This window comes from Plectropomus leopardus, chromosome 9 (assembly GCF_008729295.1).
Source record: "Plectropomus leopardus isolate mb chromosome 9, YSFRI_Pleo_2.0, whole genome shotgun sequence".
Lineage (NCBI taxonomy): Eukaryota > Metazoa > Chordata > Actinopteri > Perciformes > Serranidae > Plectropomus > Plectropomus leopardus.
This window is the reverse complement of record NC_056471.1, coordinates 17,723,861-17,750,692: the sequence shown is the minus strand read 5'-3', so window position 1 is coordinate 17,750,692 and position 26,832 is coordinate 17,723,861. Positions and strand designations below refer to the sequence as shown.

Below are 26,832 nucleotides of genomic sequence, written 5' to 3'. Positions count from 1 at the left end.
TTTTTCACTTTATCTCTCCATCTGGGTGTCTGTTTGCTGGCCTCAGCAGGAACCTGAATGGAGTGAAGCTTACAACTCCAAACTCGCCCCCTTTGCTTGTCTGCTTCATCAGAAATGTTCTATGAAGAGCACAAGCCTATATTTATATATTTGTATATGTGTGTAGACAATAGAAACTCATCCCTGCATGTTTGCTCTTTCTCTTCCACTTCCTGTGGCCTACGTTGCCCTGCAGCAACGGGCTGCATATGCTGCAGCCACAGAGAGCTGTGATGATGTGTGCCGTGCTGCTTGTGAATGGCAGACAGGCAGGCACAGTGTGGAGGGGCAGAGACAGGCAGCTGCGCGTAAGTAATGCATCCTCCAGAATCTGGGTCACACTCACACCACTTTCATATTGTCAGATTTTTTTCACCCAGTTTTATGATTTGACGAGTCATATTGTCCTAGATAAATATACCGAATCAGGAGGCCTACGGTATCTGTAATTGAAGCTTTTCATTTGTAGTGCATCACTGTTATAGAAGAAGATGAGTTTGCATGATAATGATGATGACAGCAATGGTTTGCCTTTAATAACCTTTATTTATAAAGAATTCATTCTTTGTACATGGATGCCTGACAAGAAGCACAGTGGCTGTTTTATAAAATATGTTGTTTATCTAATGTTCAAAGTGTAGTCTATGCACCATGCCAGCATGGATGGATTACTGAAAGAGCACACTGGTCACAGGCTCAGGGGCCCGAAGTGTCAGGACTTCTCTTGCAGAATGTCACTCAAATTACAGACCAGGGCAACACTCAAAATTACCAGAAAAAGACACAAAAAGACCACAAAAAGTTGCAAAGTAACTGCAAAGAGACACGAAATAACTCCAAACACAGGCAAAACAACCACAAAGAGACACTAAATGACTACAAAGAGTCACAAAACACAGAAAAAAGACACAACATTACCTCAGAGAGACACAAAACCCACAAAAGGTGCACAATAACTGAAAACAGACGCAAAACAACAACAACAACAAAAAAAGGCAAAACCACCACAAGGTCTGCGTGTCTTGCTCCTGTAGGAGAGGCAGTGGGACCGTTTGCATGTCCATGTCCAGGGGCCCATTGTCTCATAATCCACCCATGCATGTCAGATACAAAACAAGTGCAAAATACAACATACTGGCAAAAAGACAAAATAAAATATAAGATAAAAAAATGACAGTGAAATGACACACTGATAAATATTATTAATAAGTGAATAAATAAATACATAAATAAAAACAAACAGACATGCAGTTAAAGGGATAGACAAAATGGTGATGTCTGTTACAATTTTAGCTGTATAAAGAAATACTTTAACCCATCTCTAGAATATTTTTTTCTAGTTTCTTATTTTACAATTTAAAAAATCTTAATAACCTAAAAAATAATAGTAAAAGCTTATTTCACAGACAAATGGTCTTGGTTGCCAGCTAGAAATAAAATAAAATAAAATATTCTTCCATCCCACTATCTACCCTCTTGCTCCATAATGACAAATAAAGCAATATATTTTCACTACATTATATTTTTTATTATCTTCTCTTTTTTGTGTTGGTATAGTCTGTGCCACCGTACGCCCTGACGACGCACGTTTCTCCCGCACCGGCGGCGTGTCCACGCATTAACCGCGCGCGGTGTCATTCTTGAACACGCAGTCAGGTGTCGCGCTTCTATCACGCTACCGGCGACGCCCGCCCGGCGTTTTTTTTCCCATGTTCCCATCGACACGGGCATCGACACTGCTTTATTTATTTATCTATTTTTTTTACTCATGTGTGTGAAATCCATAGGAACGTATGACGTCGCGCGTGCTCTCGTGTGTGTGTCTGTGTGTGGGCGTGGAGGAAAATGTCAACGTGCGGCGCGCGAGAGGAGGAGAAGCCTGAAGCTGAATCCAGTCTGTAGCTAGAGGATGATATCAGTGGTGGAAATACAACTTCAGCCGCTGTGTTGACTGCTGGAAAATGTGTGTAATATCCGAGGAATAAAGTTGTAAACGGTCGCTGCTTGCAGTTAGCCGAGCTCGGCATCTTTTCAGGGCTGGAGGTGAGTTAATTCAGCTCTCCACACGCCGAAGCCCAGCCTCCCTTCCTGGATGTGAAGCAAATTAGGCAGCTACGTTTCAACATCAGGCCACTTGTGACCACCGGGACCTCCATTTCAGGTAAGTTTGCTCGGTCTGTAATGATAGACAACTTCTTGTGGACTCTGACAGGCGGTTAGCTGCTGTGACATTTAGCCGACATCCGTGTTTCATCAGCTAACAGCATTAACGGACACCGACATCATATCTGGCTCTCAGTGACGACGGTGAAGTTAGCTTCCGATTCAGCACTTAAAGGGAAGAGGTAGGGGAAAGTAACTTAATTTAAACCGATCCTCGTATTTTTTTGCACCTCTTACTATTGTGACATGTAATGAAGCCCCGACGCAGTCTAAAACACACAATGGCACATTTGTAAAACTATTATTTGTGAAAATGAAAATAAGGGAAATCTCAATGCTTCTTCACATGTTGGCCACATTATGCCAGGTCCAGATCAAATTATACCTACACAAGTCAAATCTGGACTAGATTATCTCAGAGAGGCTAAATATGATTTAAAACACAGTTTCAGACTCGTTTAAACTTTAATTCACTTTGTGAGCATTCTAAAATAGGAAGATTTCACTGTGTTTTTCAAAAGTAGACCGCATTAGACCAGGTCCAGACCAAAAACCACTATACTTAGACAGCTCAAACCTGAACTGTATTACCTCAGAGAGACTAAGGATTGATAAAACACAATTCAGATTTGTTAAACCTTTATTTTATTTGTGAAAATGCAAGAATAAGGAGATTTCACTGCTTTTGTCACATGTTGATCGCATTAGACCGGGTCCAGATTGAAATCCACGGTACACAGGTCAAATCTGGATTAGATTACATTAAACTACATTTAGGAAAAAAAGACAAGTAAATCTATCTTCTACCTTCTTCTACCTAATAAATAATCGTTAGCCTCTCTGGGATAATTTAGTCCAGATTTGACAAGACTATGTATTGTAGTTTTGGAGAGAGACCTGGTCCAATGTGGTCTACATGTGAAAAATGCACTGAAATCTCCTCTTTTTTTTTGCATTTTCACAAATAAAATGAAGGTTTCATGAGTTTGTGGGTTTCAGAGAACGTCGAGGCCTTACTTACAACATTAAACACGCTTTCGCCACAGTAAGAGGTGCAACAAACTGAGAGTGTGTCGTTGAGCTTTGCATATTGTTTCCCTTAACTCGCCCCTTAACTGCTGAAGAGGAAGCTACGAATCGAAAGCTAACTTCAGCGTCGTCTTTCAGTGGGAGTTCTGGGCTGCCAACAGTAACTGCCAAGCCTCGTATCGACCCAGACTGGGATGTGAATTTTGTCTGCATCGTTAACCTGTATGGTCTCTATCCGACTCTGCCAGCTAGCTAAAGAGGAAGTATGAAGCGTGATGATACTCGACACGAGTTATTAATATTCAACTGCTTTTACTATCCTCCTGATACCTTATCTAAGCCATTACACTAAGCTACGTCTTCCCGTGTCTTGCCCGGTATAAAGACGGCTCCTGGTGGAGTATAAACCACATTAGTCTGTGGTCACACCAGGAGCACGGTGGAAATGCTACATGACAGTGTGTGCACACACAAACATCAAAAACATTACAGCCTGAGTGCAAGGACAGCCGACCTCGGTGGCCGGAGGATGCTGCAGCAGCCCCCATGCATGTCGCCGTGGGGTGTGGTTGGCACGCCGGACAGGCAGTAGTCAGCAGAGCGCTCCCTCCAGCAGCACTCGACCCTTTAATCTCCCGTTTGACAGCTCATTAGAGAGCTGGCCACATCGCGTTAAGCCATCCCCAACATCTCCACCATGTCCCTTGTACCAAATCATCCCTCTGCCATGCCTGCACTCTGGCTGTGTTTACCGGCGGGGTCTGTCATAACAGCTCTGCTGCTGTAGCAGGCGGCTCCAGAGGCTCGTAAATCTGCCCCAGCGGACAGTCAACATGTGTTGCACACTCACTTCTGTTTGATCAGCCTGCTCAGGGCATACTGCAAAAACTATGATGCATGCTGTTCTCATAGTATGTGCTGTATAAACTCATACTAAGTAAGCAATAGCTGTCTCATGCAGGCACTGACACGAAACTGTTATTAGTTTTGTGACAGGAAGATAGGCTCAGTGTCTATCAGGGTGGGGACTTAGCACCAGCAACAAACCCAAATGCTGCTAAAATGTGAAAGTGGGGACTAGATGTTCACATCTTAAGAATTAAGTTTCCCACCCAGCTGTCCATTCATGGTTATTTTCACCCTGACTCCAACCTGCAGCCTTCTCAGACAGATACAACATCTTATCCCGATCAAGTTTTTTGCCCCCAATCCCGATCTGAGTCATTTGATATTGAGTATCTGCCAATACCGAGCCCCAATCCCACACTTGTATTTACTTGGATAATACAGTTGCACAGTGCAGGAGCTTTAAAGTGATTAAAATCAATCCAGTGTATATCCTTGAAAGTTTAATAGCTCTGCAATGCAATACAAAAAAAGTCTGCATCCAAACAATTCCTTAAAGGTTTTTGTTTAATTTTTACAAAATAACAAACAAACTAAAAATATTGTTATATGGCTCTTATTACAATTCCACTTTTTGTTGAAAAAATTGTTTTTTTCAACAAAATAACAAAGTAAACAAACTAAAATGTTTCTTCAAAAATTGCTGCCAGATCCACTTAGTGTAGCTTTGTAATAAAAGTACAGAACACTGTAAAAGAGTAATATAATCACAATTTCACCTCAATTCACCACCACATCAAAGTATTGTTTTAGCTGAACCCAGTCACAACAAATAAAAATCGGTTACAGTTCTGCTTGTTACAGCATTGTAGTAAATCGTGTTCACTAAATGTTAACAAAAATTTGCAGTGGTTTAGCAGCTTCAGTTGAACAAGAAAAAAATGACTTACTTAATGGAGTCACAGCATACAATAAAACTCGAGTATCTGCTGCAAATTAAGCCCTCAGTTTATGACACCTTTGTGACAGCATATGTAAGCAAAGGATTGGGTGGGACGCATGCTCAAAATAACTGATCCAGATCAGTTAAAAAATGCATTGATTAGGCCAGATACCGATCCTTCTGATCTGATCGGGACATCCCTAATAACATGAGTGAATGCTGACATTCACTGGGACTCCTCTGTACGTCATAGTCTCCCCTCTTTTATTCCCCTCACATCCTGCTCTTATCCACACTCAGCTCCCTAACTTAATTCATCCCATTTATTCTTCATTCATAATCTCTCCCTCCAAACCCCTGCCTTCAACAATTTGAGCAACGGGCTGCTTCCAGGATAATCCCTGTGGACTATACCCACTAGTGCGTACCGCCCTCTCTCATGCTTTTTTGCTTTCCTTACAACCCTTTCTTGAAGCAATACGAGGGTAGTTCATCCCAAACTCTCAATGATAGGAGTCTGGGATGGATGAGTAAATGTCTGTACTGTACAGTAATATTTATTTGTGAGCCAGGGGGTAAATAGTAACCAGCCAGTACTGATGAATGTGCTGTGTAGTCAGAGAGAGAGAAAGAGGCAAGGTTAATCATATTACTGACTACACAATCATGTCTTTTGGAGGGAGGAGAGGCGATCACTCACTGTTCACTGCTGCCATAGATGCAGCCATGCATGCAAAAGCATACATGTACAGCACCGGCCAAAAACACACCACCAGAAATGAAAGACAGTGACAAAATTGACATGAGTAGGCGCTATACATCTAAACCATAACCTCAGTTGTTGGGATTCATGTGTGTGACAGCGATACAAAGCAAGAGAGAGAGAGAAAAAGACTTCTTGTTTATCTGTTTAGGTTGACTAGTCATTGGGGTCAGTAACTTGCTGTAGTCACTCTGCTGGCGTAGTAGTTTGTAGGTCATATGCTCCACTAGTGCTGCACTTGGCGGCATTACTCAGCCGCTCAGTGGGATCTTACGGCGTCTTAGGAGTATTGCTAGACTGTTGAGTGTCTGTGTGTGCTTGTGTGTATGTGTGGACTGTGGAGGGATGTCTGGAGCGTGGCCAGACCCTGTCCAACAGTCTGCTGATGCTGATATGCCCACAATGAGAATGTATGTGTGTTGTGTCAGTTTATGAGGTTTTGTAACAAATGTGCAGTATAAACGGAGGTATATCTCAGTTTGTCTGCATCCTCACTGTTGATTTTTAACTTAAACGGAGAAGCAGTGTCTTTGTTTGAGCTCCCATTTGCAGCTCCTTTATGAATTTATTGGGGCTGCATGTCTCACTGAAGTCTAGTTAATGTTTGACACTATGTGAGTGCGTGTGTGTGTGGTCTGTCTAGCTTCGAGGAGGTCCATCTGTGAGTGTGTAGTAATAAGCTTGTGCCTATTACAGAGATGTCTATCAACTAAACAATTTGTACTTCATTTGTAACACTTATATGCATATAGAAATAACCTCTGTTAAACAACACAGTGCATTATTACATAGTTATTTAATATCACAGACATGTAATACATTTTTAATCAATTGTTTAAGTAGCCAGTTAGGGATAATTGTCTCATTACACATCATGACTTTTTGTGAAGTCGAAATCATAATCTGTATGTTAATCACTGTAGTGACATCCCTGAGCAGTCAGTAATTTGAAACAATTGCACATCTCTCTGCAGGCTTAATTTGTCTGATGTCCATCAAGGATGCCAGCACTTATTCCAGCACACTTTAACTTGTTTTAGATAAATGACATCATTACGTTAGACTTAATAGAAATTTTGAGGCGTTATAAATCAGCCTTGGTTTTCCTCAAAAGAAGCAACTAACTGAACCTGAATTTTTTTCCACTTTGTTTTTAAGAAAAATTGCCAAAAAATGTATGGTTGCAACTTCTTCACATGAGGATTTGCTGCTTTTTCTATTTTAGATTTTCAGCTGAAACTAAATAATTTGGGGTTCAGAACTATTGGCTGAAAAAAAGCATTCTCACTATTTTCCAATGTTTTATAGAGCAGATGATAAATCGATTAATCTGGACCTTGACCAACAGATTACTCAATAATAAAACTAAGTGTTAGTGGCAGTCCTAGGCCCAGAATCATTAGACAAAGTGGAAAATGTTTTGGTTTTATCTATTTACATTTGATTGTGCCACTAAGGTACACCATGTGTACATACAAAGAGAAAGAAAACTTTAATGGTTTTAATGCCAACTGGTAGGCGGACATGTTCTTTTTTTTGTTTTTTTACAAGGGCTTCTTGTTTCAAATCATCAAAACAGTCTCCAGCTGTTAAAGTCGGTTACTTTTGGCAGCTGTTTTAATACTGCCTTACTGCCTTCACTTCTGATGTTAGTGACAAAACTTCCTAATTCAAAGAAAAACTAATGTTTTCACATCTTACATTTGAATATTCCACCTAATAGGCAAAACCTGGGAACACCCACAACCCAGTGTACTTTTGTAACCGTACAGGCCCGTTATTTCACAGAGAGAACAGGCATTTCCTGAGACCGTTATGAAACTACCTATATATGTTTGTCACACTTTGTTGGTACCTGCATAAGGCCTTAACATTGCTATAAACTTAAGTCTTATGTATTACTGTTGTTGCTAATGGACACATTTTGTTTTTGCTCATTCTCAAGCAGCAATAGGCTTAATTGCGAAACTCTCAGCAGCTGCAGGATTTCTTCATCACTTATTGCAGTCACCATCGAGTGATTTAGCCCTATTGTTTGTTTAAGGTGATTGTTTCAGTGCTACATTCACTGCTTTAAAATAGGCCCTGAAAGTGCATTTTTTGTTGCTGGTTTATTAAAATTTTCTTTCACTTTTTGCAAATATGACTTCTGATTTATTTAACAAGTCATAGTAATTTTTGATGATCACTCTTTCATCTTTGCCATCAGTTTTATGTGTTGAAAGGTTTTTGTTTAAAAATTGAAGCTTTCTACTGCAACATAAGCTGGGTAACTGTTTATATATTGAAGTGGATGAGGTAATTTAAGGTCTGTGACCTGTGCTGGCTTTGTTTGCTTCTGTGAACATTAAAGGTGCTTGTTAGCTTCTTGGTGCCCCTATAAAATGTTTTAGTTTCCCCTATTAACTCTTAGAGTTTGGTTCTGGCTGCCAGCTTGGGAACATGTGGCTCCAGGGGGCTTTGCGGGAACTTTGTGTGGTTGATGGCATATTTATGCAGTTTATGTTTGTGCCTGTACACATGGGAAAATCTGGACTTATGTCAAGTGAAATATGTAATATACTCTGTTACACATATACACATTTATACATACAAAATTTACAAAGAGTTCGGTCGTGATGCAAGAAAACGCTATCAGTACAAGGTGCAAAGTAGAATCATGTCGATACAATAAATACCACTACAAAGGTAATGATTCAGTATATCGAGATATATTGCAATACTGTAGGCAAGGTGATATAATGTGGTATTTTTTAAATATAATTTTAAGGCAAAATGTCATAAAGACAATTCCACCATATGCATGAAATTTGATATGTTTACATTTTGATGCAATCAGAACGGTAGGGTTTGTATTTATCACAGCCCCTAGGAATATGTTGTTATGTTGTAATGGCAGAGTCATGAGATTGAAGACAGATTACAGCACTACTATCTAGTAGTGAAGGATTTAAGCTGTATTGAGTTTTGAAAAAACACTGCATCACAAAACATGAAATCAAATACTGAAGTGTATCAATATTTTCTTACACCCCTATTCTTTTGTGGATATGTCTGCTAACTAGCAGGAAATGTCTGCTGTTAGATTATCGTTCGTTTGTTTGTTTTTGGTTTGTTCATGAAAGCACATTTGTTCCACCTGCATAGTTCCTACTTGGTACATGTCTACAAACTGCGTGATAGTCCTGCCATTGTGAGGTAAACAGAAAAATGCATTGTGATCTGGCTATATTAACCAGTTGGCCCCATGACTGGCCAGACTGTGGACACCTCTGACTTTAAAGTATAACTTTCTGTTTCCACTGAGGGAGAGCGTTATATCCAGATGTTGGTATGATGAACATCCACGCCTCCCTCCCCCTATGATGAAAACCAGTGAAATCATCCGCCATACCTCTCAGCTGCTTCAGCATGGGTACACCTGGTCTCTGATAATGGACCACGCATGCATAAACCTGCTTAAATAAACCAGTTGCAGGCTGGAAAGAGGGCAGGAAATTATAGTGCACACGATTTTGAGTCATGTCTGTAGACCTAATGTAAATAAATAGTGTGTGAATATGTGTACGGAGCTTTTGTGTGAATAGATATCAGCTGTGTCCCTGTCCCTATAGTTCTGTTTGAGACTTAGAGAGTGTGTGCTTGTGTCAGTGCTCTCTGTGTGTGAATGACCCCCCCCCCACCCCCCCTTTCTGTCTCTGTGAATGAGAGTGAGATCAGTGATTGCCTCAGCTCACTAACATCACCATGCCAGCAAGTGGGGGTGGAGGGATGTCAGAGGAGAGGGGGGAGATGGTTGGAGGTTGGATTCTGTGGTAGAGTTCTGCATGTTTTTTTTCCCCTCACTCTTTCCTTTCTCCGCCTCTCTCTTGTAGGCTTAATTCTTCTTCATCCTCTCTTATTCTTCCCCTCTCCCATCACCACTGTTTCCCAACGTCTGACTGTGCGTGCTGTGTAAAAATCCATGTGGAAGAAAGCTTCCCTGCCCTCCAGCGTCAATGCATTTCTGTCTCTCAGTCAACCTCGGCTCCCAGATTGCACCAGATAACAAAATCATGTGCGTACGTGTGTTTTTTCAAAAGTGCAGCCTCTATACGATGCATCTGTGTGTGCATTATGTCTGTGTGTTTGTTTCAAATCCACTGCGAGACTTCTCCTTCCCATCATCCTTTGATGTGAGAGGAATAGAGTTTTTGAGAGCAAGGGTTGCCTTGGTAACTATTGCTGCCATCTGTGTATGTTGTATCAATGTTTGGTGATGTGAGTGTAGAAAGAAATGGAGGTGCCTACGGTCTTAATGCTTTAGCTCCCTCATCGTTGCATTATTTATTTAATAGTCAGCAGAAAGAACTAGAAGGTTACTGGGTTACAATTCATTCCAGGAAGAGATGAGAGGAGTCCACTTTCAGCTCTGTGAATGTGTGTCATTGTAGCAGCAAATCCATAACAAAATATGCCAAAAATACACCAGCTAACACAATTGTCACATGCCTTCAGTGGGGAAAAGGAGGAATATACTAATCATCCACTGAAACCATTTTAAAATTGAATTGTTTATATGGTTCAATTGGATGTCACCTCTTTTAACACCTTTGCTGATGCATTGCATTTTTTGTTTTATATTAAAAGGACAGTTCATCCCAAATCAAAAATACATATTTTTCCCTCTTGTATTTACAAGCAAAAACACCAAACATTCACTTATTTCAGCTTCTCAAATTGTTCTGATTTGCTTCTGCTGATGGCTATAAAATGACTGGTGACCACTCTTTACGGTTTATTCAATATGTTAGAAAAGCAAAGGGAGAGGCAAATCTAACAATTGCACTGTACTACTGGAAAAAGAGAAAGGATCGAATGGCAGCAATTGAGGAAGCTGCCGTCTACATTCACCTAGTCCAAAGAGTCAACATTAAATCAATCAGATCTATTTGAAATTAACTTTTTAGAAGGTGTGAATAAAAAGCATAGGGCAGAAAGAGAAAAAGTAGACAAATGAAGCAAAGATTTCTAGATCACACTTTCAAAGGGTACTTTCAAAGGCTATCAGTGTTCAGGTAGCTTGCAGTAAAGTGATGAAGGAGTGTGAATGTGTGATGATTAGTTTGCTGTGCAGGGGTGGGCCACCGGACATCTCTTTATCCTGCACAGTATGTATACAGGTCCGAAACAGAATATAGGATCTCTGGACGAAGGAGTCAACAAAGTAAAGAATTCATTCATTAGTCTACTTAAAGAGAGAAGTGTTGAGGAGATGTGGCAGGACAGAGGCCATAACTATGGTGGTCAGACATATTTTCATGCACTATGGTGCTTATAAATACAGCCTAGGGAGAGGAATAGGATGATGATAAATTGCCCACTTGTATATGTTGGAGAGAGGAGGGTGTCAGTGGAGAGTGTAAATGTTAGTCCCAAAAATAGTCAGTTTTCCCCAGGCAGGAGTGCGTCATGTGGCTTGGGTCCAGTGCATTGTGCAGAGTAGTTTGGCATAACCCAGTTTTTAACACTGACTCACCTTATTTTCCTTTTCGCTCTGTTTGTCTCTCCAATAGAAACTCCCAGCAACCTCCAGCAATGATGTAGACTTGACAACAATGATGCAGGGCCTTGCACAAAGGAGGAGCAGCGACTGATTCTCTCCTCCTTTTCGCCACGACCGCCACTCTATGTCCGTCCTGATAGGGCGGCCAGAGTGCTATGTCCTCAACCACACCTCTTGCGGCCCCACCCGTTAAGAAGGGAAGGAAGCCAGAGAAAACGGAGGTGATGGCTGACCAGGTGCAGGCCACCAGTGAGGAATTGAGGAGCAAACTCATGGACACCCAGATTGAGCTGCAGCAGGAGCGGGGCAAGGTGACGGGGGGGTGAGGGGGGGGGGTTAAAAAAAGGACAGTGACAGAAAGTACCCTTTAAATCACCACCGCAATAGGAGGAGAGGGAGGAGAATTATTTATAAATGATTCACTGATTTTTGCAGGCTAATTGTCACGAACTTTAAAAATGCAGCTAATATTCAGTACAAGTACACTTATTAGGAAGTAATATGTATAGTAGGAGCTGTAACAATTGTGATTGCACTCAGTATGAGCTTACACCTATACTTAGTTCCACAAGTTTGATTTTCACTAAATATTAATGTTTTTTTTAGTGTCTCATGAACAAGGTGTTAATGATGCACACATCTTCATCAGTGCACACCTAGGTCTGTCATGATAATTACATTGTCAACTCATCATATGAAATACGGAAATGACTTTGATCGTTTTGCTGACCTTGATATTGCCTGTTGTTTTCACGTGTGTTTATTTACATAAGAATGTCACCAACATTTTAGCCACCATAATGCCAGAATAAACAGCACAGTTTTCCCGAGCATCATAAGACTTCGGTGCAGCGATTCTTTAGTAATTCTGTCAACCTCTTCCTATGTCAGTGAGTCTGAAAAATAAAACGCTTCAAAGATGACACGGTGTAACTTCCCAGTAGCTGCACTTTTGGAGCAGAAAAGGCACAGGCCTGATAGTTGTTAGTTTGCTAGCTCATGGCAACAAACCTGAAAGTCTGGCAAACTTTTGTATTAGGTCTCAAGCTGAGTAATTTTGGGACACTCTATATATACTTTCTTGTATATATTAACAGGTTAAAAACTTTATCATATTATATTCCAATGTCTGAATTTTCCTAAAAATTAAGAGTTCTTTGCTCTTTTGAACTTGCACTTGAACATCATAAAATGACAATAATATTTATCTCAATCATTTCTAGGACAATACATGGCCAACCAATATTGTATTTATTCAGTGGCTGTAAAGCTTGCCCTTCTAACACTGCACGTGGTCAAGCTGTCGGGGTGGTTTACCTCTCCTTCTATCTTCTCGCTGACACACACACACTGCCTCTCTTTGCCCTTCTCTGCATCCGTCATGGTTGTACTTGGAGAATGGCAGTAACAGTATCAGGATTTAGTTCTTACAGGGGCAGGCTACACTCGAAATGTATGACCCTTGCTTAAAAAACATCTGCAACATGGCATTTGGAGCAACGGGTTTAAGAATGTCAACAGCAGTGCATTAAGTGTAATACTGACAGGTAGGGTGGGACAACTATACTGATACATCAAATGGAATAATTTATTATGCTGAAATTATCTGAGCACTCTGTGATATGAGGAGGTACATGCAAGAAAATTTCTTTTTGATTCAGCCTTCATTTAAGCAAGCACAGGAGCCATAACTGTTCTCCATCTGAGTGTCTACTGCTCCCTGTTGGGGAATAAATCACCACTTGATGGCTGTGCATCCATTTTGTTTCAGACTAACAGGACTTAAAGCACAAACTTGCAAATGAAGTCGTCACAGTGCTGCACACAGTCTGGGGGCAAATGGAAGGTGGTCTGTGATTTGTATGATAATGACTGGCTGATCGGATTTTTATGCAACTCTAATGGCAAAATGTGTGGCTCTCCCAGGCGTGTAAGCTCCGTGAGCGGCTGCAGGAGCAGCGGCAGGCTCGGGAGCTTGAGCAGCACAAACATGCTGTGGCACTCACTGACCTGCGCGCCAAACTCCACGAAGAAAAGCTACGTGAGATAGCAGCTGCACGTGAGACCCTGGCGCGACAGCATGAAGTGGAGCTGGCCCGCACCATCAAGATCCGGGATGCTGAGGTGCAGAGGCTCCAGGGGCTTGTGAATGCACTGAGAGATGGAGCCGCTGACAAACTCAAAAATGCTCTTCTCGCAGAGGCTCGGGAGGAGGCCAGGAAAGCTTTTGATGGAGAGAGGATAAAGCTACAGCAGGAGGTAGGTTGGAGCATGTATTGCGGTGACAGTAATATTGTAAAAAATATATTTTTTCATAAAATATTGTGAAAAATATGGATGCAGTAACTCTGACAAAAACCAATACTTCATGCATTTATCCTAATTTAGCTTTCACACCACATCTGGTATGCTCTGCATCTCCCAAAAGAGAGCTCAAAATTCTGCTGTTTGTCAGTGCAGCAAAATGCCCTATTTAAACCATAATGAAAGCACTTGGCATCAGCTGTCAATCATGATGACTGTATGGATGTTTCTCTTATATTTAGGCTGCGACCTCATAACAGTATTTTGTTGGAAGGTGGCATTTTGAAACCATTATATGAGTGCACATGTGTTTGTGGGTTTGTGTGTGTGTCCATGTCCATGTCAAGTGTTGTTTATGTGGGACTGTGTAAACCTTTGTAAATATACTGCTGAAAAACAGGAAGCAGGGTGGAAAAGCCTGTTGCCAAGCTATTGTTTTGTCTTAGACTTTCCAGACAAAAGGGGCATCTATCATTACAGCTGTCTATTAGGATAGTACATGTGTTCATGAATGCGTGACTGTCACTCTCTTTGTTGCTGTGTGTATTAATATTATCATGTGTATGTGGTCTTTTAGATCCAGGAGCAGAAAAATGCCAGGAAGCAGGCTGAGGAGGCACATGCAAACGCTCTGCAGGCAGATAAAGCCAAAGCAGCAGATCTCCGCACGGCCTACCAGCAGCACCAGGATGAAGTGCACCGCATCAAACGGGACTGTGAGAGAGACATCCGTCGACTGGTGAGACCACATGCTGCTGGGAAGACACACACACTGGAGATACTACATTATCTAAAACGACATGGCCATTAGCTAAGTCTGTAGATAAAGGCTAATAAATTCAAATGTTGTCTGAAGACACTGTTTGTGTCCTTGCAGGTGACTCTATAATATTATGTATGCAACACAACAGATTATTTGACCTTTATTTAACCTTGATTCACCTTGGTACACCTTTGCACGTTTGTATTTACAGTATTGTCTTGCCCAAACTTGCTAATATGTCTTAGTAACTTGAAATATTCATGACTGAATAAGCAACAATCACTCCCTCAATGTTTAACACTAAAAAACTGAGCTAATATGCATCATTAAGACCACGTGTGGGTGTGGTGGGATCATATCTTATTGCCAGTAATCTGGCAAAGAAAGGAAACCTAGCAAACTCCCACAGCTGTCAACACATTTAAACTAAAATGTAGTAAAACTGTTGTTGCAAAACACACTCTCTGGATTGAAATTACCAAAACTGTTTAAGCTTGGTCAGAAAGTGTTCTCTGTAATGCTCTGTGAGTAAAAAGCTGATTGACAAAAAATGGTTCTCAGGGCCTTCAAAATTAAGTGGAGGGACCAAGTGTGCACACACCAAAAATACAGGCAAAAATACGCACAAGTCTGCACACTGTAGGCTCAAAATAAATTCTCTATTATCTATTATTTCTCTTTTTCTCTTTTTAAGGCAAAATTTCGATCTACAAGATATTCCTGAGGATCAAAATCTTGCCTTAAAAAGAGAAAAAGAGAAATAAATGATTTATTTTGAGTCTACAGTGTGCAGACTTCCTTTGCACCCTGCTTGTAAATCTGATACTATATATGATCACTTTTGTTTTGGGCCTCTGGGGTAGAGTGTTCTGTTATGTCCATCACAACAGGCTAACCTTAAGTAAATTACAAAATGTGCATCGACAAATAACAAAAGGACAGATGTAACAGTGTCCAGTAAACCTTATATTATCATTCCTGTGATAGGTGAGCTGACAAACCCCACAGCTGCTATTTTTATAGTCCTTGACTGTCTCAACCACATTTGAATATCACCAGGATACCCTCACACAGCGACATCTGTTTTCCTGCTTCTGAAGTTTAGCTCACTGACATTGTTTGAAGGTTAGAGGCTAATTACCGGACTGTCTGTCTTGGCATACCTCACCATGTGGTGCTTATCTGCCAAAATAAAAGTCTGTATACCTGCTGAAGTTATTCATTAATCAGTTTTACATACAGCAGGGCTACAACAGACGTTATTGTTAGTAAAGGAATGTTTGAGCAAGGAGGTTTTGAATGATTAAAGAGTAAAACTGGGCTTATTTATGGAGAACAGGCAATGCAGGGAATGCCAGTGTTAAAGAACAAAATATGGAGGGAAGCAGAAGTGGAAATGTTTGTCAGAAGAAGTTGTGTGAGTGCAGAGCAAGAACAGTACTTTATAAATTAATCACAGCTGAAGCACTGCATTTTAAATGTTAAAACACTGGTGCTCCCTTGTTCTGTTCTCAGCCATTGGTGTAAACAGCTTGTTGGACTGAAGGTGTAGATAGAGCAGGACTTGAGGTTAAAAGTTTCATCACAGAGAAGATTGTTTACTTATAATTAAAAAACAAACAAAATAACAGAAGAACAATGTACATGATGTAAACAATAACGATACATTATTTTGGCTTAATTTAATTTCTGAATTTGATGTATTTTCTGCTACATGAGCTCAGAAATATCAGCACTACATATCATTTAATGTGAACATTTTCACTGATAATAATAAGGATTGTAACTGGGATTCAATGCTCTATCTGTCTGTCTGACTCATTCACTCTTTTCACCACCCACCATAATGTTGTTCCTACCCATCTTGCATATAGATGGATGAGTTGAAGGCGAAGGACCGGGTGATGTGTGCCCTGGAGAGGGAGCTGGGGGTGCAGGCCGGCTTTGCTCAAAAGCTTCAGCTTCAGAAGGAAGCTCTGGATGAGCAGCTGGGTCAGGTACGAGAGGCTGAGAGACACAACCACGGCAGTCCCAAGAGAGAGGTGATGCCTGGGCTGGGGGACAACTCAGACCTGCTCAACAACCAGGTATATACGTCTGTACGTGTGCATGAATGCATTAAGATCACGTCACTTTGAAATGTGCACATGCTCTACATGCATGAGACCAGAATTCAGGCATTAAAAGGGCTCTTTGTAAAATTCAGCGCCCATGAGTTGTCACAAGACAACTCATTTTCATGGAGGTTGGTAGTTGAGCTGGCAGCTAGCAGCCTCTTAAGGATTTTGCAGCTTTCTGGGGTAATGTTGAGGACTAAAATGCCTGATTTCACTGCATTTAAAAAAAAAAACAAATCCCAAATCAATTGTGATACACTTTGCTGTTTTCAGGCTTTTTCTGCAATGAAATTGCTGGAGCAAATGAAAATTGCATAAATAGTTGCAATTTTTTTGTTTTGTACAATTCATTAAAAAAACTAATAACTCTAACTGACCTTGATTCTCTCAACATGTGCAATAGATGTTGATGCAAAAGCCTCTGTCATGCATTTCAGCCATTATCTGGGCATGTTTTGTAGTAAAAAAATATTTTTTAATCACTAACTTTCCTTTGTGTTCCACCACAATGCTGGTTTGCTGCTATAATGCTCACATAGTCACATAATTTAAATAACTTACATTTTTGAAGACTGATTGTTTTTCTTTTACTGGTGATGTAGGCAGCATGTATAAGATGTGTAACTTTTTATACAAATAATGCAAAACATTACATTGTAGGTGTTTTTTGAAGGGTGAAGAAACCTCCAAAATGTAAACATTCAAGTAAGAACAGTGATTTAAGATCGGTTCTTGGCATTAGCTGCCGGTACCCTGGCTTTAGGTATCACAGAGAAAGTGTTCAATCCCCAAATGAAACTTTTATAGGACTCTAAAACCTTAACCAAAAGGTCTTTATGACAGGCTGATCCACCGCACCATTTTAGTTTTAAAGGAAACTCAGGGACACCCGACTTTGAGTGCACAATTCATTTTCCCCTAATAAAAAGGAAAAACATTAGTCATATGGAGATTGACAACAACATTGTATATTTGCGCTCAGTTCCCACCTGCACGTACAGCTCATACATTCATAAGAAGTATGTGAATAATGTATACTTATACTTCACATACAGGTTCACAGTGAAATGGTATTTCATCCCACCTCCTCTTTCTCGTCCACCTCAATTACCTGCCTGCCTGCCTGCATGTGCTCCCTTTTTTTAGTTTGTATCTTCCTCCTCTCCTCTCCCCCCGGCTCCACAGGAGGCGGATGAGCGTGACATGAGGAGGTTCCAGCTGAAGATTGCGGAGCTCCACTCGGTCATCAGGAAACTGGAGGACAGAAATGCGCTGCTGGCTGACGAGAGGAATGAACTAGTGAGAAACACACACAGAAATACATACATGTTGTGATTACAGACATGAAAATACAGACACACATATTATTACACTCACAGATATTCACACACAAATAAACATACATACCTGTAAAACATACCTGTACTAAAACATATTCTTGTCTAAGCCCTCCAGCCTTGATCTTGCTTCCTTCTTCTCGAACTGGAAATTCTGTGTCACTTGAAGATTTAAGATTACATTGTTTCCCCTCCCTGTTTCCTTCCTCTGTGCAGTTGAAGCGGGTGCGAGAGGCCGAGAGCCAGATGAAGCCCATGTTTGAGAAGAACAAGCGGCTGTCCAAAAAGAATGATGACCTCCTGCAAACGCTGCAACGCATGGAGGAGAAACTGAAGAACCTGAGCCGAGAGAACGCTGAGATGGTAAGACGCACACTTGTGTATCATTTTCTACTACTCCTCTCACTTGTTAAAACATTAATCTAAAGTGCAGTTACTTGTAGAAAAAAACAGATATTTTAGTTTTAATCTGAAGAGGAAGAGGGATTGTGTTATTGCACTTTGGGCATCACTGAGAATTTCATCAAAAAGGAAGTGGGGCCTCTACTGGCCATTTGAGGAAGAGCATGATTTAATCTGTTTTACAACCACAATTTGACATCTCTCTCTTTCTCCCTCCCTCAGAAGGAAAAAGCGGTCTCCTCTCGCCCCCCCTCACAGCAGCAATCCATCCAGCCCCAGCTGAAGCGGCCAAGCTCCCTGACAGACTTGAGCCATGCCCATGAGGAACAGGAAGTGGAGTTCCTCAAACTGCAGGTTTCTGAGCAACGTGGTATCATTGACGAGCTCATGCAGGTCAGAATTTTACTAAAACCATATATTTTGTGAAGAAGTTTAAATGGAAGTGCAAGTATCACTGTTTTCAACATGAGTGATATTAAAGAGCGTTGGTATCTCACACTTTTGCCCCAAAATAATCAAATATTGTCCAAAAATGGAGTAGGACTGGGTGATATAACAATATACACTAGCCAAAACATTAAAACCACTGACAGTGAAGTAAATGACATCAAATATCTACTTAAAGTGCAATTTCCTGCAAGGAAACCTTGGGTCCTTGCATTTATGTGACACACACCACCCACCTACACATCATTACAGACCAAGTACACCCATCATGGCAGCAGCACTCCCTGATGGTAGGGTCCCCCCAAGCAGGATAGTGCACCATGCCACACTACATAAATTGCTCATGAATGGCCAGAGGAACTTGACAAAGAGCTCAAGGTGTCCACCTGACCTCCTAACCCCCCACATACCAATCTGATCGAGCATCCATAGGAGGTGTCTGTTCCCAAGATGTACATTGACAGATCAGAGCCAAGTCTGATCCACGGTGAGGCTTCTGACTGGTTGAGTTATGGACACAGACCTCTGGGGGTGTCCTGTGGTGTCTGGCACCTGGGCGTTGGAGGCACATGCTTTCAGTCCGGTAGGTTGCATGGAAGGGTACCAGCGTCTCCTGTGGATGCTCAATCAGATTTGTATCTGGGGGATTCAGACGTCAGATTGATGCCTTGAGCTCTTTGTCACGCCGTAGGGGCCATTCCTGCGCAGTTTTCGGTGTGAGGTGTGGGGCATTGTTTTTCTGGGAGTGCCACTGCCAGTAAGGAGTGCCGTTGCTATGAGGGCATGTATTTGATCTGTAATGGTGTTGCATTAGTGGTTTGTGCAAGTGGTTTTAATGTTTTTGTTGGTCTGTCTATCTGATCAGACAATAGGAATTTGTCTCCCGCAACACTTTTTTTGCCATAACACTGACACCACCAGCCCCTAATTCCTGCTCCTCTCTCTCATTTGGATCCCTGTAGATTAGGAGAACAAGTTATACTCTTCTGATGGGGCAGTGGTTGTGTGTGCTGGAATATATTATTGGTTAAAGAATATATATCACAATCTCTAATTCTGTCTTTCCCCTCCCACACTATTTTCTTTAGCTTCCCATCACATCACAAGTGCTTTTTTCCACATGCTTAGTTCATTTATTATTCCATTTATTGTTTTTTGTCCACCATTGCCTCTAATTCACCAGCAGTGGTGGACAAAGTATACAAAGTATACCAGATACTCCTAGTCAAATATTACTCCAACTCAAATGAAAGTTGTTGAGTCAAATTATTACTTGAATTGAAGTACTAGAATATGAAATACTTTAGTATTCAAAGTATTTTTCCTTTTGTAATCTCAACGCATTGTTGTATATTGTCACAATACCTTTACTGAACCTAATGATGCCCAAACAGCCCACTGAATGCACTGCTGACTTGCTTGTAGAAGCATGTAAAGCAAGTAAACAAGTCACAATTCGTAGACTCTGTGAAATCATATTATTATTATTATTATTTTCTCATCATTTTGTTTTATTTAATCTAAAGAGATTTAAAACTAGAAATTGAAACAAACATTGACAACAACAGGACTCAGCAGAATCTTTCAGCAGAAGCTTTCTTAGAAATGTAGTTGAGTCAAAAGTAAAGTATGTAAAGTAAAGTAAGTAATATGCCCCCCCCAAAAAAAAACCTTAAGAACAGATACTCAAAAATTGTACTTAAGTTAAGTACTTTAGTACAGTTGTCCACCACTGTTTATCAGTACAGTTTTTCATTTTTTTTGTTCTCAGTTGACCTTTAATTTTGTAGAAAAGGACAAAATTTGACACTGCTGCATGAAACAATATATCTGATGACCATTTCACAGTTGGTTGAGCTGTGTAAAGCCTCGCTGAGTCTCGTCTAAATCTTCAGTGTCAGGCTCTGATCTCGATCTACTGTGTTTGTCTTTAGGAACGTGACCGATTAGTGATGAGCAAAAAGAACAGGAGGAAACCTCTCAAACTGTCTAAAGTAAGTGTCCATGCGTGTTATAAAATCCATTGGTGCGTAACTAAGCAACTACCTTATCTGTGGTTGACTGGTCCTTAAGTACTGATTTTAATTGTGTGTCTGTGTGTGTGTGTGTGTTTTGTGTTTAATTGGGCTCAGGAGACAATGATGACAGTATTCTCACAGCTGGGAGCATCACGCTGAGCACACACGCAACTGCCGCATGAACCTTTCACAACAGCTAGTGGAAAATTATTTGAAGGGGGGTTCTGTGGTATTATTTTATTTTGTGTTTTTTATGAATACATTTAGTGTAAAACTTGTGAGCTACTTTGTGCACAACAGTTTGCGTCTTTTTATCTGAGCTTGCCTATGTGTGAATAAAGAGGCAAAAGGGATGATGATGAAAAAGATGATGAATGATAATTTTAATTGGGTGAGGTGATTGTGTTAGACATAATAATTGCTGTAATGTGTGCATGTTTGGGCTTATACATCAGGGGACATTAGAGTTGATGATGTTGCTAGGAGGAGGAGTTTGTAGATGCACGTCAGATATTTTCTCCCACCTCTCTTGCTGGATCCAGTTTATCACCCTGGCAAGGTAGATACAGGACTGGGCACAGCGGCTTGACTCTCGGACTCGCACCTGGAAAATTTGTCATTTTTAGGACTTAAATGCATAAGCTATACACTTGAGCTTGGAGACAAAAACCAGAAGCTGGCCTTTTATTTTTTGCTGTGGGAGTAGTTTGATTGTAACCAGAAGCGTTATTGTCTGCTTTTTTCATTTTGTGTGGGAGTTCAGCGGAAAGCAGTTGGGCTTTTTGGACATTACTGAAAACCTGTGCAGTCTGTATAAAGCAGCTAGTGTAGTCCAAGATATGATAGACATATTTTGGGAAAATTCTTTATAGTTTTGTCTCGGTGTTTTTGGCCTATTAGCAACATGACGGAGTACATCCTCCTTATCCTCTACTTCTCATCGTTCATTTGCCTTTGTGCCCTTGTCTGCCTCTATTTCTCTGGTTGCCAGGAGATGACTTATAAACATGATGGTAAGGACTCTGAGGGGTTTGGAAAAGTTGATGGCAAAAAGCAAACACTCAAATATTTAATCGGATATGATCTGATTTACTTTGCTTGAGATAAACATCAGAATGACAGCACCTGCCTTTGACAGTTTAGTTTAGACAAAAAACTGGTGAATAAACTATTACTGTACAAAGGAAGCATTTTCTGAAACATAAGCAGATAAGGTGAATTTAGACGCTTTATTAAATAAAAATAGAAATTCTTAACTCTAAATTCAGGTGTGATAGGACCTGGACAAAGGTTGGACTTTACAAACATGCAGACTGACTTTTTATAGATTTCTGAGCAGTAAAATGTAGATATATGTTAAGTTTTGGGTTTTATTTAACAATGTGTATGTCCTCTGTTCTCCTCTCTTCCGTTCTGCAGAGGCATGTTGTGGAGACATATTTTGGATTTGATGAGGAGTCTGTAGACTCTGAGACCTCCTCTCTGACTTCCTACAACACAGACCTCACAGACCGCACGCCTGCAACTCCAGAGGAGGATTTGGAAGAGGTACATCCTACAAATGGGTTTTTCTGTCTTCTGCCCTATCTAATATACAATTGGTTGCCTGAAGAGGGCCAGTTATGACACTAGTGCCTCTATGAAAAGTTCAGAGATTTCCAACTAGAAACCCTAACCCTAACCCTACTTAAAAAAGTCATAGCGCTCTGATAAAAAATGCTTTTCTCTCATTGGGAGCAATTGAAAAATGATGATGGCGCTCATAAAAATACAGTATGGACACTCAGCCTTAAACTTTATTATATGGTTCTAACAGCTGCATGATGTGCTAAAAATATTGAGATAATTAACAGTACAAAACAAGACAGAACAGTTAATTCTATAAAGATAATATACAGAATAAACTAAAATAATGAAAGTTATAGCTTTGTGTGCATATTCAACTTGTCTCTTTTGAGTATATCCTTCATTTCTCTTTTTCTTAAATAAAGAGTATTACCCGTGAAGAATCAGAGCTTCGCTTCCGTCAGCTGACCAGAGAGTACCAGGCTCTCCAGCGGGCCTACGCCCTCCTGCAGGAGCAGACGGGGGGCTCTCTGGATGCTGAGAGGGAGGCCAGGGTTTGTATCATTTTTCACCTTTCTGCCCTGTTTACCATGATCCAACACGTCTAAAACGTTTTTCTTTACAACTCTGCAAAAGCTTACCCAAGTCATACACACTTAAGACATAAGAAGTAAATATACTGTAACTTCCAAATCTAGTAAGTTATTGAAATGCAAATTTTTAGTAATACCATGTTAAGTTTTCCTCGACTGTCAAGCTAATTTTCACAGTGGTCCCTGATGGCCGATCTTCCTTCCCACAGACGCGAGAGCAGATGCAGGCGGAGCTCAGCAGCTGCCAGGCTAAGATAGTGGACCTGGAGAAGGCCCTGGCTGAGAGGGGGCAGGTAACAAAGACGAGGGATGGTGACAGGAGCTCAGTGGTCCTGCTCTCACTGGCCCTCCTGCATGTATTTCTGGCTGCTCTGCTCCTGGGCTGGCGCTTTGCTGACCAGGTCTGCCGCAGACTCCTGTGATGTCACTTCCTGCATGCTCTTCCCCACCCTCTATCCTTCCTTGTTGGTTCTGTTTCTTATTGGGCCTTTCAGTGATGTCGAAGCCAGAGAAGAGGCTTGAACCACTTTGATTCCTGTCAGCTGTGAATAGATCGGTTTAAAAAATCTTAATCCAGTAACGTTTTGCCTTTTCTGAACATGAAAATACAGTTTACATTGATTTTAGTTTATTTGATATGAACAAAACTAAAAAACTAAGCCAAATGTTTGCATGTGTTGCAGAAAAAGCCTCGGCTATTTTGTCAAAACTAGTAGATTGAATAACTATTGGCACCTTAATTAATACCTAATATCAGGAGGAACACTGAAATGATTATGATAAATTCATATCATGACTATTCCTTTTTTCATTTGTTGTGAGGTTTTCCCTTTGTCACTGCATGTTGGCTGTTCTAATGTGGCTTGATCCAGCTCTGTTTATTTCGTTTGCTGCTCTGCTGTTTTTCAACTCAGTTCGCCTCCTGTTCTTCTGTTACTGTGAACTCTGGATGGCTGTGAATGCATCTCCTTGGCTTGTTATCTCAGGAGAGATATTTATTTCTCTGGATCAATAAACTTGTGCCACTGCCACTCTGTTCCTGTCTGTTTGTGTCTATGGTACATCTGCATGTGTCATCTGGAAGCGCAGTACATGTTCACTGTATTGGTTTTAGCTGGGCTGATTGTGTCTCTGACAGCTTTGTTCATTATCTCCTGTCATCACGGATGCTTTCCTTCCTTTTCTGTTCTTGTCAGTGTCATTTCTTGCTGATGTTGTGTTTGGTTGTTATGGCAGGATTCAAAGTGGGTGGAGGAGAAACAGTACTTGCTCAGGACCAATCAGGAACTGCACGAGAAGGTAGATCGCATTAGCCTAGACTCGATTTTACTGCATTATTTTATAGGAAACAAAGATAATGTGTCAAAGTACTGTATCCTTGCAGAGTTAATGCCAACTAGAGGTTTGTATTGTCTTTCAGTACTGTTGCTGGTAAAATATTGTAGTATTGCATATTCTTTGTACCAATGCCAATAATTCAAAAAAAAAAAATATTTTTTTTGTTCTGTTGCAGACCTTTTTTTATTTAACAAAAAAAAAAGACTAAACACAAGCAGTCAAGAACTTTCCCATAATAAAATACAGTGTGAAACTAGAAAATAATTGGTTTAAAGCAGAAACTGCCTGATTATTGCCTGATAGGCTATTTAAAGTGCTTTACATAGTCATGAAACATTAAAACGGAAATAAAACTTCAAAATAAAATGTGAGAGGACAATTTAAGATAAATTAAAAGATATAAACAGAAGTTAGAGACGCAAGTCCAAGGGAGATAATTGAGTGCCCATGGTTAAATCAGGAGCATAACAGAATTAAACAAACATTTTAATAGTGGATTCAGAAGTAGTCAAAGATGGGGAGCATAATGATCAAAGAAAAAAAAGAAAAGGAACAAAAATTTGAGCTATTCATAATTTCCTGTTAACTTTGGTTAAGCTGATACCAAAAAGGTTTGACACCCACCCTGAGTGGTGACCTTTTGGTTATCTATGACCTTCTTATATGATACAAGTGTGGCAAAGCACAACCAGTATGTGTTGGTTATAATTCATAGATACAAGTCAAATTAAATTTGAACAGATTCAGTGCTATTATGAGATTTGTGTTGATTCTTAGCTATCTCAAAAACATCTAAAAAAACGATAATATTGGCAATTCACAGTATTCACAATGCATTGTAAACCATGTCAAACCATTTTGACAAAGATGTGTGTCCGCAGGTGTGTGCATCGCAGCAGGCGGAGTCGCGGCTGCAGGCCGAGGTCCAGGACGCTCGCGATCAGAACGAACTGCTGGAATTCAGAGTGCTTGAACTGGAAGTAAGAGACTGTACCAACGTTAAACTGTCACCAGAATGTGACAACAACAATCTCAGTTCCAGACGCAAGACCTACATACAATGACTCACCACTCAGACGGACGGACAGACAGACTGTTCATGTATACAAACTTGAGTCCTCCTCTGTATGCATCTGTGTTTTTCATTGTTTTGCATGGCAGCTGTGTGCACACCCCCTCCACTGAACTGGATTTTTTTTGTGAAAGAATGTTGTGTTAAGATGAATATAATTTGAATGGAATGAAAAATGTATTTAAGTTCAATTTTTAGTCCCATCTTTGTTCATTTTGTCTCTAATTTTTTGGTGTGATCTTATGTTTTTTTTTGGGTTTTTTTACATTGTCCACAAGAAAAACGCTTATTTTTATGGATAAATGAGGATCATGAAGCATTTTTTTTCTAAGTATTTTTTTCCTTAATATTAAAGTCAGAAATGAGGAAAAATGCCGATCTAAAGGATTACAGTAGGTAGCTTCACTCATATCAGTTGATATTGCATCTGTTTATGCAGCAGGTGTGTCTGAATGTAGGCAGAGTAGTATCTGTTCGAGATCACAATTTCAGTTTTGAGTTTCAGCATGTGTTTTCAAACTCCCCACTGGTTTGGTTTGGTTTCCCATTTAAATCTATGGGTTTGCACCTCCTTCATTTTGGCAGATCCTGACCATGTTTTCAGTGTCATGTAAGTAAATCCCTCATTCACTCCCTTTTCACACTCATTTGGTCATTCACAGTGCATTCTCTGTCATAATGAACTGTAGCACGACTGTCAGACTTGTAGAAATGTTTGTTTTGGTGACGTCATGATGTTTTTTTAGGTGTGTGTATATTAGTATTAACATGGTGAGTTTTGTCTGTAGGAGAGGGAGCGCAGATCTCCTGCCCTCAATTTGCACATGTCTGCGTTCCCTGAGAACAGCAGCAGCGCCCTGCAGATCTACTGCCACCAGGAGGGAGTCAAGGTAGTAACGCACACAAACACAGACTATTTTATTTACTTTCCTTTTGCACACAGTCAATATGTGTGGCTTTTACCTGCAGGATGTAATCATTCCTGAGCTGATGAAGAAACTGGATATCCTGGGGGATAATGGGGTTAGTTAAAGCACACTGGATTAAAATAAGATTTTTTAATATCTGGTATTCTTATAATTTCTGATAACTCCTATTGTGTTTTTTTTAGAATCTCAGAAATGAGGAGCAGGTAGCGGTGATCCAAGCAGGGACAGTGATCTCATTGTGTGAAAAGGTGAGTGAATGGCCTCTCAGATGTGTTTTTACTGACACATAGTGGACATACAACGCCATAACACTTACTTTATTCCCAATAAAGCCACTAAAATTGATTCATTTTTTGAAAAAGTTAAACATTTGATAGAAATAATAACATTACTTTAGCTTCTGTGGAAGCATTAATCACCTTTCCTCTTCCGTCTGTATCCTTTGTGTACAGTGGTTGAAGCAGATAGATAGCACAGAGGCCGCTCTTACACAGAAGATGATCGACCTGGAAAATGACAAGGTGAAAAATCTATTTACCATTAAGAGCAAACTGTATTGTAATGTACTGACTGTCTAAGTGAAATGCAACTATATCTTTCGTTATTATACAATGCTGC

At 40.4% G+C, this 26,832-nt stretch overlaps 1 protein-coding gene across 1 annotated transcript in view; it reads left to right on the top strand.

Moving 5' to 3' along the window:
- Window positions 1–1,750: 1,750 nt before the first annotated feature.
- Window positions 1,751–26,832, top strand: part of jakmip1 (janus kinase and microtubule interacting protein 1) — a 30,220-nt gene continuing 5,138 nt past the window's right edge. The window contains exons 1-18 of the mRNA XM_042493083.1: window positions 1,751–2,200; window positions 11,339–11,639; window positions 13,255–13,587; window positions 14,210–14,371; window positions 16,270–16,482; window positions 17,698–17,811; window positions 18,066–18,212; window positions 18,474–18,644; window positions 20,633–20,692; window positions 22,136–22,264; window positions 22,708–22,836; window positions 23,085–23,168; window positions 24,112–24,174; window positions 25,095–25,193; window positions 26,074–26,175; window positions 26,255–26,308; window positions 26,397–26,462; window positions 26,667–26,735. Of these exons, the coding sequence (XP_042349017.1) occupies window positions 11,484–11,639; window positions 13,255–13,587; window positions 14,210–14,371; window positions 16,270–16,482; window positions 17,698–17,811; window positions 18,066–18,212; window positions 18,474–18,644; window positions 20,633–20,692; window positions 22,136–22,264; window positions 22,708–22,836; window positions 23,085–23,168; window positions 24,112–24,174; window positions 25,095–25,193; window positions 26,074–26,175; window positions 26,255–26,308; window positions 26,397–26,462; window positions 26,667–26,735 (2,151 nt within the window). The 5' untranslated portion in view covers window positions 1,751–2,200; window positions 11,339–11,483. The remainder of the gene's footprint in view (window positions 2,201–11,338; window positions 11,640–13,254; window positions 13,588–14,209; window positions 14,372–16,269; window positions 16,483–17,697; window positions 17,812–18,065; window positions 18,213–18,473; window positions 18,645–20,632; window positions 20,693–22,135; window positions 22,265–22,707; window positions 22,837–23,084; window positions 23,169–24,111; window positions 24,175–25,094; window positions 25,194–26,073; window positions 26,176–26,254; window positions 26,309–26,396; window positions 26,463–26,666; window positions 26,736–26,832) is intronic.